The sequence below is a fragment of the Paroedura picta genome, chromosome 4 (genome assembly GCF_049243985.1).
Source record: "Paroedura picta isolate Pp20150507F chromosome 4, Ppicta_v3.0, whole genome shotgun sequence".
NCBI classification, from domain to species: domain Eukaryota; kingdom Metazoa; phylum Chordata; class Lepidosauria; order Squamata; family Gekkonidae; genus Paroedura; species Paroedura picta.
This window is the reverse complement of record NC_135372.1, coordinates 40,120,756-40,133,401: the sequence shown is the minus strand read 5'-3', so window position 1 is coordinate 40,133,401 and position 12,646 is coordinate 40,120,756. Positions and strand designations below refer to the sequence as shown.

Here is a 12,646-nt window from a genome sequence, read left to right as displayed (position 1 = left end):
CCAAATGGAACCCTATAAGTCAGGGGTAGTCAAACTGCAGCCCTCCAGATGTCCATGGATTACAATTCCCATGAGCCCCTGCCAGCTCATGGGAATTGTAGTCCATGGACATCTGGAGGGCTGCAGTTTGACTACCCATGCTAGGACCTCAGAATCCCTAGTGGGGGGGCACTCCTGAAGGAGCAGGTGGGTGTGGCCCTGGAAGGTTCTAAAAGGAAAGGATTAAAAGGCAGAGTCTGGCCCTGAGGGAGTCAGTGTGTGGAGAGACAGTGAGGTTTGGTATTTGGGAGTGGAGTCTGAGGCGAAGGTTTAGAGAGAGGGAGAGAGAGGGAAAGGATATAAGAGATCCTCTGGGCCAAACAAGGTCGTGCCTTGGGAAGACAGGGGAACACAGCTGCCTGAAGGAGAGGCCAGGACTCAGACAGAACTGACTGTTGAAGCTGAAAGCTCATGTTTGGTGTGAAGTGACACAAACAGACCATGTGGCTACAAAGCATATGTTGTAGGAGCAACAGCCTATGAGAGATATATGAATGGATTTATAAATCTTTCTGTTGAACAGTTTTAATAAACCTTTTTTATTAAGAAGTTACAGTGGGGAGTGGCAAAAGTCCCCTCTTTCCAGAGATAATCATTTCAAGTTAAAGAAGTGATAAAGCTCACACCAACATACTGGGGAAATAGCTTTACCCAAATAATGAAAACATCACATGTGGAATTAGACGTCAGGCTCCAGGTAGCACGTGGAAATCTCCGGGTAACAGAGCTGTTGTCCTGGAGAAGATGGTTGGCAGCCCTCCCACACTGAAGCAATGCCCAAGCCAAAGCCAGGAGGAGGCAAAGACCTGAGCCCACCCCAACCTAGCCCTGTGACCTGGGCCAAAGTGGACACCTGGTGCAGGATGGAATGGAGCGCAAACCTGCCCCCCACAAGAGACAGGACTGGAGAAAGGAAGGAGAGCCAGGCTGGCTTGCATCCAAGTCAGTATGGTGCTGAAATAGGCTGCTGCCTTCCGATCTCCCACATGTCCTCTGAAAAACAGGCAGAAGGGAAGGGCCGGTGCCCCAGCTCACAGAGAGGGTGCATGACAGAACCCCCTATAGCAGGCCCCAAGGAGCAGGTGGGCAAAGTGCTGCCTTGGCTGGCTCTGGGGCTGAGAGGAATAGAGCAGCTGCTGGCTCCCGCCACAGGAGATGGGAGTCCAAGGGCAGGCCTGGAAGGCCGCAGAGCATGTAGGCAAGCAGGCCCCCAGGCTGAGAGGGCTGCTGCCTTCCCACTCTTAAAGGCCAGGTGGGGCGGGACACGGGAGGACATGGAGTGCTGTGGAGACAGGCCCCAGGGCACAGGTCTGCTGCCTTCTTTCTGGTACCCACCTCTGGCTCTCAGACCCGCATGTGCGGAAGCTGTGCTGTGCACCAGGTCTGTTGGCCTGGCCAGCTGAACCTCTCGCTCTCTCCTTTCCTCCGAGCCATGCCACTCTTGGGCCCTGCTTATGTTGCTGAAGAGGGCCAACCTTCCAGGAGGAAGAAGGGGGGGAGGGGGAAGGAACCTGGCTCTCCTTCTCCTGGTGTCTACTCCCACTGGTCGTCTGTGCCACAGAGAGCCAATAAGGTAGGCAATGTGTTGTTGTTTTGGTTTACTGATGATTTTAGTAGAATTAATAGATTTGAGTAGAATCCATTTGAAGCACTATATTGATAAGAAGAATTACACCGTGAAACAGTTTCCAAGCAAGGAGCCGTCTCCATACCAGACAGGTAACAGAAGTCCATCACAGTATTTTTGAAATTGCCAGTTCTGTCATCAGGGCCAGGATTTCCACCAGATATGTAGAATGAAGAATCTGTGTGTTTTTAAAGAAAGCAAGTCAGATGAAAACAGTCTATAATATTCAATGAAAAGCAATTGTGAAGTCGGTCAATCTCCAGTTCCAGCCAGAGCCTTCCAGCTACACAAAGGCCTGTAGGGTTTGCTATAGAGCAAATGTCCACTAAGCTGGCTCTGTTCCCTAGTCTGATTTTCACTGGTAAGAACAACATACTGGAGATGTTCTAAGCAGTAGTCCCCAATGTGGCTCCAGCAGACACTATGGCACCCACCAAGGAGTTTCTTGGTGTCCACAAACACCTTGTTCAATGAAACTGTCCTTTGGGCCAGATGAATTGCATCAATCAAATGGTACTAAAAAACTTCTGGATGTAATTTCTAAACCTCTGCCCATTATTTTTGACAATTTTAGGAAAACAGGTAGTGCCAGAAGATCGGAGGTGGGCAATGTTGTCCACATCTTCAAGAAGGGGGAAAAAGGAGGCCCAGGGTCACTGCCAACCTATCAGATTGATCTCTATAGCTTGCAAAATTTTAGAACAAATCATCAAATACTCAGTCCTTGAGCAGATGGCTGTGATTTGCCTTTTTTATTATTTATTGGATTTATAGTATGCCTTCCTCCAAGGACTCAAGGGGGGTTACAATAGTTAACCTCCATAAAACCCCAATCCTTAAAACAAAGTTAAAAGTCTCACAATTATCATAAATATCAGATGGCTATAAGAACCCTCCTACCTTTGCACAGTCATCCACCAGGGGGTTCGCGTGTTGGTATAACATAGCCGGGGGGGGGGGGGGTTGATCTTAAGAATCCAGCCTCAACCAGACCTAGCAAAAGAGCTCCATTTTACAGGACCTGCAGAACCCTTACAGTTCCGTCAGGACCCTGAGCTTTCCTAGGCTCGCTCTACCAGGACTGAAAAGGCCCTCGTCCTGGTCAAGGCCAGGCATATCTCTCTGGGGCCAGGGACCACCAACAGATCCGTGCCTGCAGAGCAAAGGGCACTGCGGGAGTCATAAGCAGACAAGCGGTCCCTCGGATACGCAGGCCCAAACTGCGGATGGCCTTAAAGGTCAAAAACAGAACCTTGAAACTAATCCGGGTCATAACTGGTAACCAGTGCAGCTCCCTCAGCACAAACTGGATGTACGCCCTCCAAGATTAACCTGTATCCTAGCAGCTGCATTTTGCACCAGCTGGAATTTCTAGGTCAAGGACAAGGGCAGGTCAGCGTAGAGCGAGTTACAGAAGTCCAATCTAGAGGTGACTGTCACATGGATCACAGTGGCCACAGCCCAGGGGGCAGGTAGGATGTTAGTAGCCTCGCCTGGCAAAGATGGTAAAACATTGTGCACACTACCTCAGTGATCTGTGCCCCCATTGAAAGGGCAGTTATTTGGTTAAAAGAGGATTATGAGCTGTAATCTCTTATCACACATAAGAGTCGATGGAAGTGCCATTGTGTGGGTCCAAAACCAACGCTCTGAAATACTCTTTTTTTGATAGATCAAATGGCCTATCCAATGAGCAAATACCCTCCAACATTAAAAGATAGTGGGAAACAAGAACCCCTATCAGTTAGCCAAGCTCCATACCTTTATCTTCCCATCAGAACGGGCAGAGGCAAGAGGCGTAGAGACCTTCATCAGTTTTGTGGCTGACAGGTAGATCTTGAAATGTCTATAAAAGTGACAGCAAAGGCCATCCATGAATAAGTCCACCTGCTCTTGTTGAACTTCTTGTTGAGTGGTGTGGATTGAATCCCAAAGGGCTTTTGCATCTTCGGCATGGATGGCATAGGAAATGTCCAGAGGTTGAGGAGTGCCAGGGACAGAGAAAGTCAGCTCCACTGCTCCTTTGTGATGCTCTGTCTTGTATCCAGTCCACATTGCAGCCATCCAAGCAAGGTTGACAGGGCTGATGGTCAACGGGCTGAAAGAACAGTCAAAAGTCTGCTGAAGCCAAGTTCCAATGATGGCCGAGAGCCTCTCTGCCCCATTTACGAGGAACAAGGGAAAGCAAGTAAAATCCTCCACGACCGTTTCTAGAATGTCATCTCCACGAGTACAGCAGAAACAACCTGTCCACACCACTTTGGGTCCTGCATTTTCAGCTGTCACCTGAGTGCAGGCAGAAGGAGTAGAAAAGAGGGAGAAGTTACACATATATTTTGTTTGAAAGTATACAGCTGCAGATTTTGAGAACCCGTTTCTTGAGAAACATTTTTAAAGGTATCCCCTGTGCAAGCACCGGGTCATGTCTGACCCTTGGAGTGATGCCCTCTAGCGTTTTCATGGCAGACTCAATACGAGGTGGTTTGCCAGTGCATTCCCCAGGAGAAACATTTTAAAACCCAACAAAAACAAGATTGGGAGCCAGACACTTAAGCCATGCATCACGAATGTTCAGTCAGCCCAAATTGTCTTAAGAGCTCAGCAGTATAGCAGCAGCAGCATAAAGGAGTGGAATGACTGACTTTGATAGCCTTTGTCTATAACAGCATTCTTCAGAAGCGTTAAGAAAAACCCGTAACTACTCTGAGCCTTCGGGGAGGGCGGTATATAAATCTAAATAAATAAATAAAATAAAATAAATAAATAAATAATGCCTACCTGAATGAGGACTCCTGCCTGGTCCTGCACTGAGGCTTTCAAGACCGAGAGCACGGAGAAGTTCACTTTAAATGTGAGGTCACCTTCCAGGTGCTCAGTAAGCCCTTTTTGCTTTTCGGCAGCAATAACAAAACAGAGCTGTCTGGAATACTCCTGCAGTCGATCGTAAGAAAACTTGTATAGAGGAGTGACGCTGTACAAGGTCAACTGCTTGCGGAGAAGTACGCCTATCCGAGCATCAGCATTTTCCTGGAATGGAGATAAGAGGTTTCGTTTCAAAAGCCGTGAGCAGTAGCCACAACTTACATTTTACAGCCCCAAGTCTAACGGAACAAGGAAAAGTATTATAAAAAACATTTATTGTCATTTATGATATTCTTTAAAACTTGAGATAACATGCAAATGATAGTTATAATCCACACCGTATGCACTAGACTCAAAGGTGTCCTTGTGCAGGCAGAAGATACTTACAGATACCCCCGCCTCACTTGAGTCTGCCTCCCCTCCCCCACAAGCAGCACCCCAGTCTTCCTGAAAGTCTCTCCACACTCAGGAGCAGCTTTTTGTTACCCAAATTGCATGTACGGGTGTCCTCAGACACGTGTACTTGAGCCTGTGGGGAAGATTAGCCCAAATGCAGTGAGAGGGGGGTAACTTAGTGTTTATGGATCGAAATGCCTATGCATACTAGGGTTATTGAACCTGCAGGAACTCAAGGCAAATGTAAATGGTAAAATAATACATATAAGCTTTATTGAAAAGAAAATAAAAGCATAAAAATAGCTAACACACTAACAATAGAAAAGAATAGGGGGGGGGGGGGGAGAGTCCAGTATAGTTACCATTTCCTGTAGAGATGATAGGCAAGAGAAAGCAGGCTGCAGGGTGTTCAGATGAATCCCATATCCGAAATGCACATGGGGGCTTGCTAAAGCCATTGTTTATATTGAGTTTGTGGGAGCTGGCCTACGTGATGCAAGCCAGGTGGGAGGCTAGTTGGAAATTTCCACTGAGCCTGGTGTTGGGCAACTGCTGGCCCAAGCAGGAGATGCCTGTTGATGGCCTTAGACAAAGGAGTTAATGGGCCTGAGGAAGAGAGCCATCATATCTCAAGGGGTCTAACTGTAGGGTTTGGGGAAGAGATTTCCCCTGGCAGAAGGGCCAAGAATGAGTGATGTGCAAAGACAAAAAAATTGGCCAAGAGCCCCTGACCAAACCAGTTCAGGCCAGACTATGCTTTCAGCAAAACGGGGGGGGGGGGGGGGGTTGATCAGAATCCAGAAGCACCTGAAATTCCAACCTGTAATAAAGGATAAGCTGAGGTTTCCAACATGGATTCTGTCCCAGCAGTGTATCTGGTCAGGGTGTTTCAGTGTGTTCCTGTCTCTGGCTTGCTCCCAAGCCTAGACAGTTGCAGTGTACTACTGGTTGTGGAGTACAGTGTGCCAGCATGTGAGGCAGGGGTGCTGCCATATCATAACATTTTGGACTAGGTCAAGGGACTGCAGAAAACACATCTGATCTGGGAAACACCCATCAAGCTGTCCTGACCCAGAGGGAGAAAGAACCATTTTACAAACAGCACTCTGCTTGAGGTACTTTGAATCAAATCTTGTACCTTGTATCTCAAGTGTCTCTATTGTTCAATTTAAAATTTCCAGGTATATTTTCAACCTACTTTCCCTCTAAAAGCTGGGAAAAGCATAAAGTATAGTCAACTTCTAATGGTCCAAAAACTGCTAGGAAAAACAGGAAATGGAAAAAAAGAAAGATCCCATGCAAATGAAAAGAGAACTGGAGCAGCAGATTGATAAAAGCATCACCACAAACAACAGGCCTTTCTTTACATATACTTGGAACAGGAAACTAGTCAGAGAGAGACTTGGGCCTTTGGATGACCCCACCTATTCTCTGACTTCCAATGCAGTCAGATCGTATTATCGGATAAAACCCTACTTTCCAATGCTCCCCACCTTCAAACCCAGCTTACAGCAGCCTTACCTGCAGGTGAGGAGTTTGCAAAAGTCTTCTCTTCAATGAAGTCTGACCAAACAGGTTGCCTCTCTTGAGGGATACACAGCCTCTTGAAAGATGTGCAGTGTTAATGAAGTTTGTACCATGCCCCATGGTTTTTCCTCCAGAATCAGAACCCTGCGTGTACACATGTAGTTTATTAATGCCATGTTTGGTTCATTAAAGAAAAATGTTCAAAAGGCCAATTTTCTACTGGATTCTTAAAATGTAGCCCCTGAGCCTTCAAAAGGTTAAGATACAAAATATATTAGTATAATAGTAAATGGAATTCATATGTACGGAATAACATGTTTAAAACATTTTGTACATAAGAATGCAGATTAAAATTGAAATCTATTCCAGAAATGAAAATACTTTGGTGCAAATACTTCAGAGTTGCTGAAAAATGTTTAGCAATAGCTTCAGTGACTTTTCTATCAGTACATGAAAGAATGTTTTTTAAATGGCAATCTGCAGAATGGTATAGGTAAACTGACAGAACAGAGCAAGCAGGGAAGCTCTGGATTTAGCATACAACTTGCAAGAGAAAGAATGGGAGATAGACTCCCAGTGTCTGGGCCCCCCATGCATATTGTCTCTGCTTCTGGAACATCCCTGCGAACATGCCACAAAGCTCCACCAAATGGAGAGTATTAAAATGAGCTGTCAAAAAAAGCCTTCGATCATAGAATAGAATCACAGAATAATAGAGTTGTAAGGGACCTCATGGGTCATCTAGTCCAACCGCCTGCACTATGCAGGACACTCACAATCCTATTGCTCATCTACTGTAACCTGCCACCCCTTTGCCTTCACAGAATCAGCCTCTCCGTCAGATGGCTATCCAGCCTCTGTTTAAAAATTTCCAAAGATGGAGAGCCCACCACCTCAAGAGGAAGCCTATTCCACTGAGAAACCGCTGTCAGGAACTTCTTCCGGATGCTTAGATGGAATTTCTTTTGAATTATTTCCATCCCATTCGTTCTGGCCTGTCCCTCTGGGGCAAGAGAGAACAATTCTGCTCCATCCTCCATATGACACCCTTTTAAATACTTGAAGATGGTTATCAGATCCCCTCTCGGTCGTCTCCTCTCCAGGCTAAACAGACCAAGCTCCCCCAACCTTGGTCTCCAAACCCCTCACTATCTTTGTTGCCCTCCTCTGGACACGCTACAGTTTGACACGCTCCAAAGCATTACACTCCCCCGAGCAGGGGTAGTCAACCTGTGGTCCTCCAGATGTCCATGGACTACAATTCCCATGAGCCCCTGCCAGCAAACGCTGGCAGGGGATCATTGGAATTGTAGTCCATGGACATCTGGAGGACCACAGGTTGACTACCCCTGCCCCCGAGGACCCACCCCCAAAGTCTCCAGGCATTTCCCCACCCAGAGCTGGCAACCCCTCATTCTTACATATTTATTTTTCACACCTCGCGCCACCTCCCCAGAAGCCCGCCCTTCACCTGAGCCGGCGCCCCTTCCATCCGCAGCGGCCCTCCGGGAAACCGCTTCCCAACGACAACACAAAGGCTGAGGCGGGCGGGCTGGTTTAAAAAATTGCCTCCCAGCAGCCTCTTCGGCAGAGGGAGCCTTCTGCGCATGCGGGTGACGGGCGAGACAGCCGCGTCGCCGCCGCCACCGCCACCGCCACCGCTCCTTACGAAGATAGAACTAAGGGCAGGCGAAGCATTACCTGCCAAAGGAAGTACGGCGGCTGCGAAGGGGCAGTTCCGTGATTGTTTCAGACGCGCGCAACTAAGAGGCGCTTCGGATGAGCTCTGGGAGTTTCGTGCCTCCCTTTTCGAGCTCTGGTGTTGTCGGGCCGTGCAGAGGATGCGTCTCCTTTACAGGTCGCTGCTCTTTCCCAGAACACGTAGGAGGGTGGCCGAGGCCTGGTGCAGATGTCTTTCCAGCACGAGGGCGTGTAATGCAGCCGCGGACCCTGCAGGTATGTGGCGCTCATGGAAACGCAGTCGGGACGGGGCCGGGGGATGTGTTGGCCCTGTGGGGTTGGCTCGTAATAAGGCCTGAAAATGGCTCTGGAGAAAGTAACTGTTGTTCTTCAACACCCAAAAATCATGTGAATGCGTTGCGCGTGTGTGACTGGCTTTTAAAGCTATCTGTTCCGCTATAAAGTCACTTGTATGATATTTAGGTGAAAAGCAGTCTGAATATGCTAAGCTAGTAAAATGAGTTACTCTTTGGCTAAATGCTGCCACTCTAAAAATATTATTCTCAATGAAAGCATCCCTTGTTTATTCGCGTACTTAATTTACATCCCACCATCCCTCACAGGCTTACATCATTCTCTCCTTTGGTTTATTCTCACAACAACCCTGTGAGGGAGGTCAGCCTGTGAATGCGTGCCTCACCAAAGACACCCAGCAAGCGTCCCTGATTTGAACTTTCATTTTCCAAATTTTAGTCTGACCCTCTTACCACTATGCCACATTGCCCCTCATATATGGAGATCTTTTGCTGTATAGGATACTTTGCCCATCAATATTGATGAGCATAGTTGCTAGTTGCTCTGATTCTAGGAATGGTGCTGGCTTACCATGTTGTAGCAAGACAACCATAGGAACTAAATGACAGTAGGTATTCCAAGAGGGGAAATAATTTGGGAGAAAAGTAGAGAAGCTTCTGACCAATAGGAGGTAAGGAGCAGGAACTACTGAGTAGACTAATTTGGGTGGCAGAAAAGCAGTAGGGAAATTGGTACTCATTAGCAGCAGATGATTATGGAACACTACATACTGGGTTGGATCCCACAAACATTTCTGCTCAATCAGACCCAGTTCTCTTCTTCTCTGCATCCTCCTCCTGTGTGTCTCCTGGTCATGTGGTTCCCATGAGCCTTGCCATAGCCTTTTTAGTGGTTAAGGTAAAGGTATCCCCTGTGCAAGCACCGGGTCATGTCTGAGCCTTGGGGTGACGCCCTCCAGTGTTTTCATGGCAGACTCAATACGGGGTGGTTTGCCAGTGCCTTCCCTTTAAGTCAGTGGTCCCCAACCTGCGGGCCGCGGCCCGGTGCCGGGCCGCAAAGGCCATGGCGCCGGGCCGCGGCTCCCTCTCCCCGCCCCGCCCCCGCAGTAAAAAACTTCCCAGGCCGCAAGCTTGCGGCCCGGGAAGCTTCTTACTGCGGGGAGAGGGAATCAGGGCCGGGCCGCGCCTGTGCGGGCCATGCCCGCTCGGCCCGATCCGCGGGCGCGGCCCGTGGGCGCGGCCTGATCCGTGGGCGCGGCCCGGGCGCGGCTCGCGGGCGCGGCTCGGGTGCGGCCCGATCCGCGGGCGCGGCGTGGGCGCGGCCCGCGGGCGCGGCCCGATCCGTGGGCGCGGCCCGCGGGCGCGGCCCGATCCGCGGGCGTGGCCCGCACGGGCGCGGTCCGCGGGGGCGCGGCCCGATGTCCTGCCGGTCCCCAGCCTCGGAAAGGTTGGGGACCACTGCTTTAAGTGATTAGAGGGGACCATTCCTCCCCCATTTGCCCTTATGCAATTCATTCTATACAGATAATGCTCTACAATGCACTTAAACTGACATCTCTGTTGTCCTGGAAATTTTATTGTAGCTTATCATGAGCTTCATTGTTTTCATAACATTAATTTCTTTTTCTGCCCAAGATCTCACTAGCTTTGTTGCTCGGACCACAACTTGTGGGGAACTGCGTTCTGCTCATGTCGGTCAGGAAGTTACTTTGTGTGGGTGGATTCAGTATCAGAGGTAAATAAGCAAAAAACAGTGAATTCAAGATTTAACTAATAACTGGATTTATGGCAAGTCACTTTCTTCTCCACTGGAATTAGTCTGTCAAGAGATTGCTTTCTTTTGGCTGGCTCCATTTAATTTAATGATTAATTTAATGGTTTATGTTGAATTAAATAGAAATGGGGGAAGGAAATGCTTTGTAAATAATGATTGTATTGAGGGGTAATAAGCTTTCGCGGTTCCGCAGGACCTCATAGAATCATAGAGTTGGAAAGGGCCATACAGGCCATCTAGTCCAGCCCCCTGCTCAACGCAGGATTAGCCCAAAGCATCCTAAAGCATCCAAGAAAAGTGTGTATCCAACCTGTAAAATGGAGGTCTTCTGCCACGTCTTTGGTTGAGGCCAGGGTGCGAGAGATTGCAGGGCCCCTCCAAAACCCACAACCAACAAGAAGAAGAAGAGTTGGTTCTTATATGCCGCTTTTCTCTACCTGAAGGAGGCTCAAAGCAGCTTACATTCGCATTCCCTTTCCTCTCCCCACAACAGACGCCCTGTGAGGGAGGTGAGGCTTTGAGAGCCCTGATATTACTGAAGAAGAAGAGTTGGTTCTTATATGCCGCTTTTCTCTACTTGAAGGAGGCTCAAAGCGGCTTACGTTCGCCTTCCCATTCCTCTCCCCGCAACAGACACCCTGTGAGGTGGGTGAGGCTGACAGAGCCCTGATATCACTGCCCGGTCAGAACAGCTTTATCAGTGCTGTGGTGAGCCCAAGGTCACCCCACTGGCTGCATGTGGGAGAGTGCAGAATCTAACCCGGCATGCCAGATTAGAAGTCCGCACTCCTAACCACTACACCAAACAACTATTGGCATCCCTGGGGAGTGGAACCCTGAGGCACTGATGGAGGAGGGGACATGGGAGGTAGAGGGGCGTGGTATTTTTTCTCATCGCCTGAATAGAGTGGGATTTGGTTTTATGATGTCTATGTTTTATGTATTGGGGGTTTATTCTTGTAACCCGCCGTGAGCCAATTCTGGGAGCAGCGGGTAAAAAATCTTAATAAAAATAATACAAAGAACTAGCCAGTTCCCACATTAAGGAAAAATCAGGTGGAACTGTGGTTTCAGAATTTGTATGCTTGATTTATGAACGATGTCTATTTTAAGAATACAGAAATTAGCCTGTTCTCATTTTATATGTGAAAGGAATGTTTTCTGGTATGTCTCCTCCTGTGAGCTGAAAGGGTACCATCCAGTACATCAGGGGTAGTCAACCTGTGGTCCTCCAGATGTCCATGGACTACAATTCCCATGATCCCCTGCTGGCAGGGGATCATGGGAATTGTAGTCCATGGACATCTGGAGGACCACAGGTTGACTACCCCTGCAGTACATCATTCATCTCTGCTTGTAGAACTGGCTCTAATTTAGGGGGTTAATGTGAACTGTTATAAATGTAGAATAAAGTTTGAGTATAGTGGCACCTATAAAGCTAACCAAGTTTTATCCTGGGTATACGTTTTTGTCTGCATGCACTCTTCTTCTGTAGTTATCAGTGTGTGTTTATTTCTCTTACGGTTTAGGCAGGGGCAGTTTGTGGTTCTAAGAGATTTCCAGGGACTCACCCAAATTATCATTCCTCAAGATGAGGTAAGAACTGCAAAGGATTGTGTCTTAAGTTATGAGTGTATGCTAGAGCTGCCAGCTCTGGGATGGGAAATACCTAGAAACCTTGGGGGTGGAACTGAGAGTGGATGGTATTGGAGGTGGGGAGGGACCTCAGTGGAGTACAATGCTAGGGAGTCCTCCCTCCAAAGCAGCCATTTTCCCCAGGGGAGCTGATCTCTGTCATCTAGAGATTAGCCATAAAGCTGGGGAATCTCCAGGTCCCAGCAAGGGGCTTTCAAGGCAAGTAAGAAGCAGCAGTGGTTTGCCATTGGCTTCCTTGGTGATCTTCCTTCCAAGTAGTGACCCTGCTTAGCTTCCAAGATCTGACAAGATAGGGCTATACCACCCCACGTTTTATCCCCTCTGAAAGTATACTGAAGAAGATCAGTTCAAGCAACAGCCTTTATTTAGCATATAATAATAAGAGGAGTTAGTTCTTGTATGCCGCTTTTCTCTACCCAAAGGAGTCTCAAAGCAGGTTACATTCACCTTCCCTTTCCTCTCCCCACAACGGACACCCTGTGAGGGAGGTGAGACTACTGCTCAGTCAGAACAGCTTTATCAGTGCAGTGGTGAGTCCAAGGTCACCCAGCTGGCTGCATGTGGGGGAGCGCGGAATCAAACTCGGCTCGCCAGATGAGAAGTTGGCGCTTCTAACCACTATATCGAGCTGGCTCTCAAGTTACTGGTTTTGCACCATATTCCAAATCATTGTACTTTCCAGTGTGGAGGTTCTAAGTTTTTATCAACTTAGAAGGATGCAACTCTGCCCTCAGATGGCAATATCAGACTGGTTACAGCAATGGGATAAGA

The 12,646-nt window shown here is 48.2% G+C and overlaps 2 protein-coding genes across 5 annotated transcripts in view; one reads left to right on the top strand and one right to left on the bottom strand.

Moving 5' to 3' along the window:
• Positions 1 to 559: 559 nt before the first annotated feature.
• Positions 560 to 8,081, bottom strand: CENPL (centromere protein L). Of its 3 annotated transcripts, none has more exons than XM_077332540.1 (5): positions 7,923 to 8,081; positions 6,446 to 6,595; positions 4,445 to 4,693; positions 3,428 to 3,952; positions 560 to 1,844 (listed from the first exon to the last, which is right to left on the bottom strand). In XM_077332540.1, the coding sequence occupies exons 1-5, from the start codon at positions 8,058 to 8,060 to the stop codon at positions 1,773 to 1,775; spliced, it is 1,134 nt and encodes a 377-aa protein (XP_077188655.1). In that variant the 5' UTR covers positions 8,061 to 8,081; the 3' UTR covers positions 560 to 1,772. The 3 variants fall into 3 exon arrangements, with proteins under 3 accessions (XP_077188655.1, XP_077188656.1, XP_077188657.1); XM_077332541.1 differs by having other exon boundaries at positions 7,873 to 7,973; XM_077332542.1 differs by lacking the exons at positions 6,446 to 6,595; positions 7,923 to 8,081 and adding an exon at positions 5,287 to 5,678.
• DARS2 (aspartyl-tRNA synthetase 2, mitochondrial) overlaps positions 8,044 to 12,646 on the top strand; it is a 24,714-nt gene continuing 20,111 nt past the window's right edge. For both annotated transcript variants that reach the window (XM_077332534.1, XM_077332533.1), the window contains exons 1-3: positions 8,044 to 8,407; positions 10,081 to 10,180; positions 11,749 to 11,815. In XM_077332534.1, the coding sequence (XP_077188649.1) occupies positions 8,059 to 8,407; positions 10,081 to 10,180; positions 11,749 to 11,815 (516 nt within the window). In that variant the 5' untranslated portion in view covers positions 8,044 to 8,058. The remainder of the gene's footprint in view (positions 8,408 to 10,080; positions 10,181 to 11,748; positions 11,816 to 12,646) is intronic.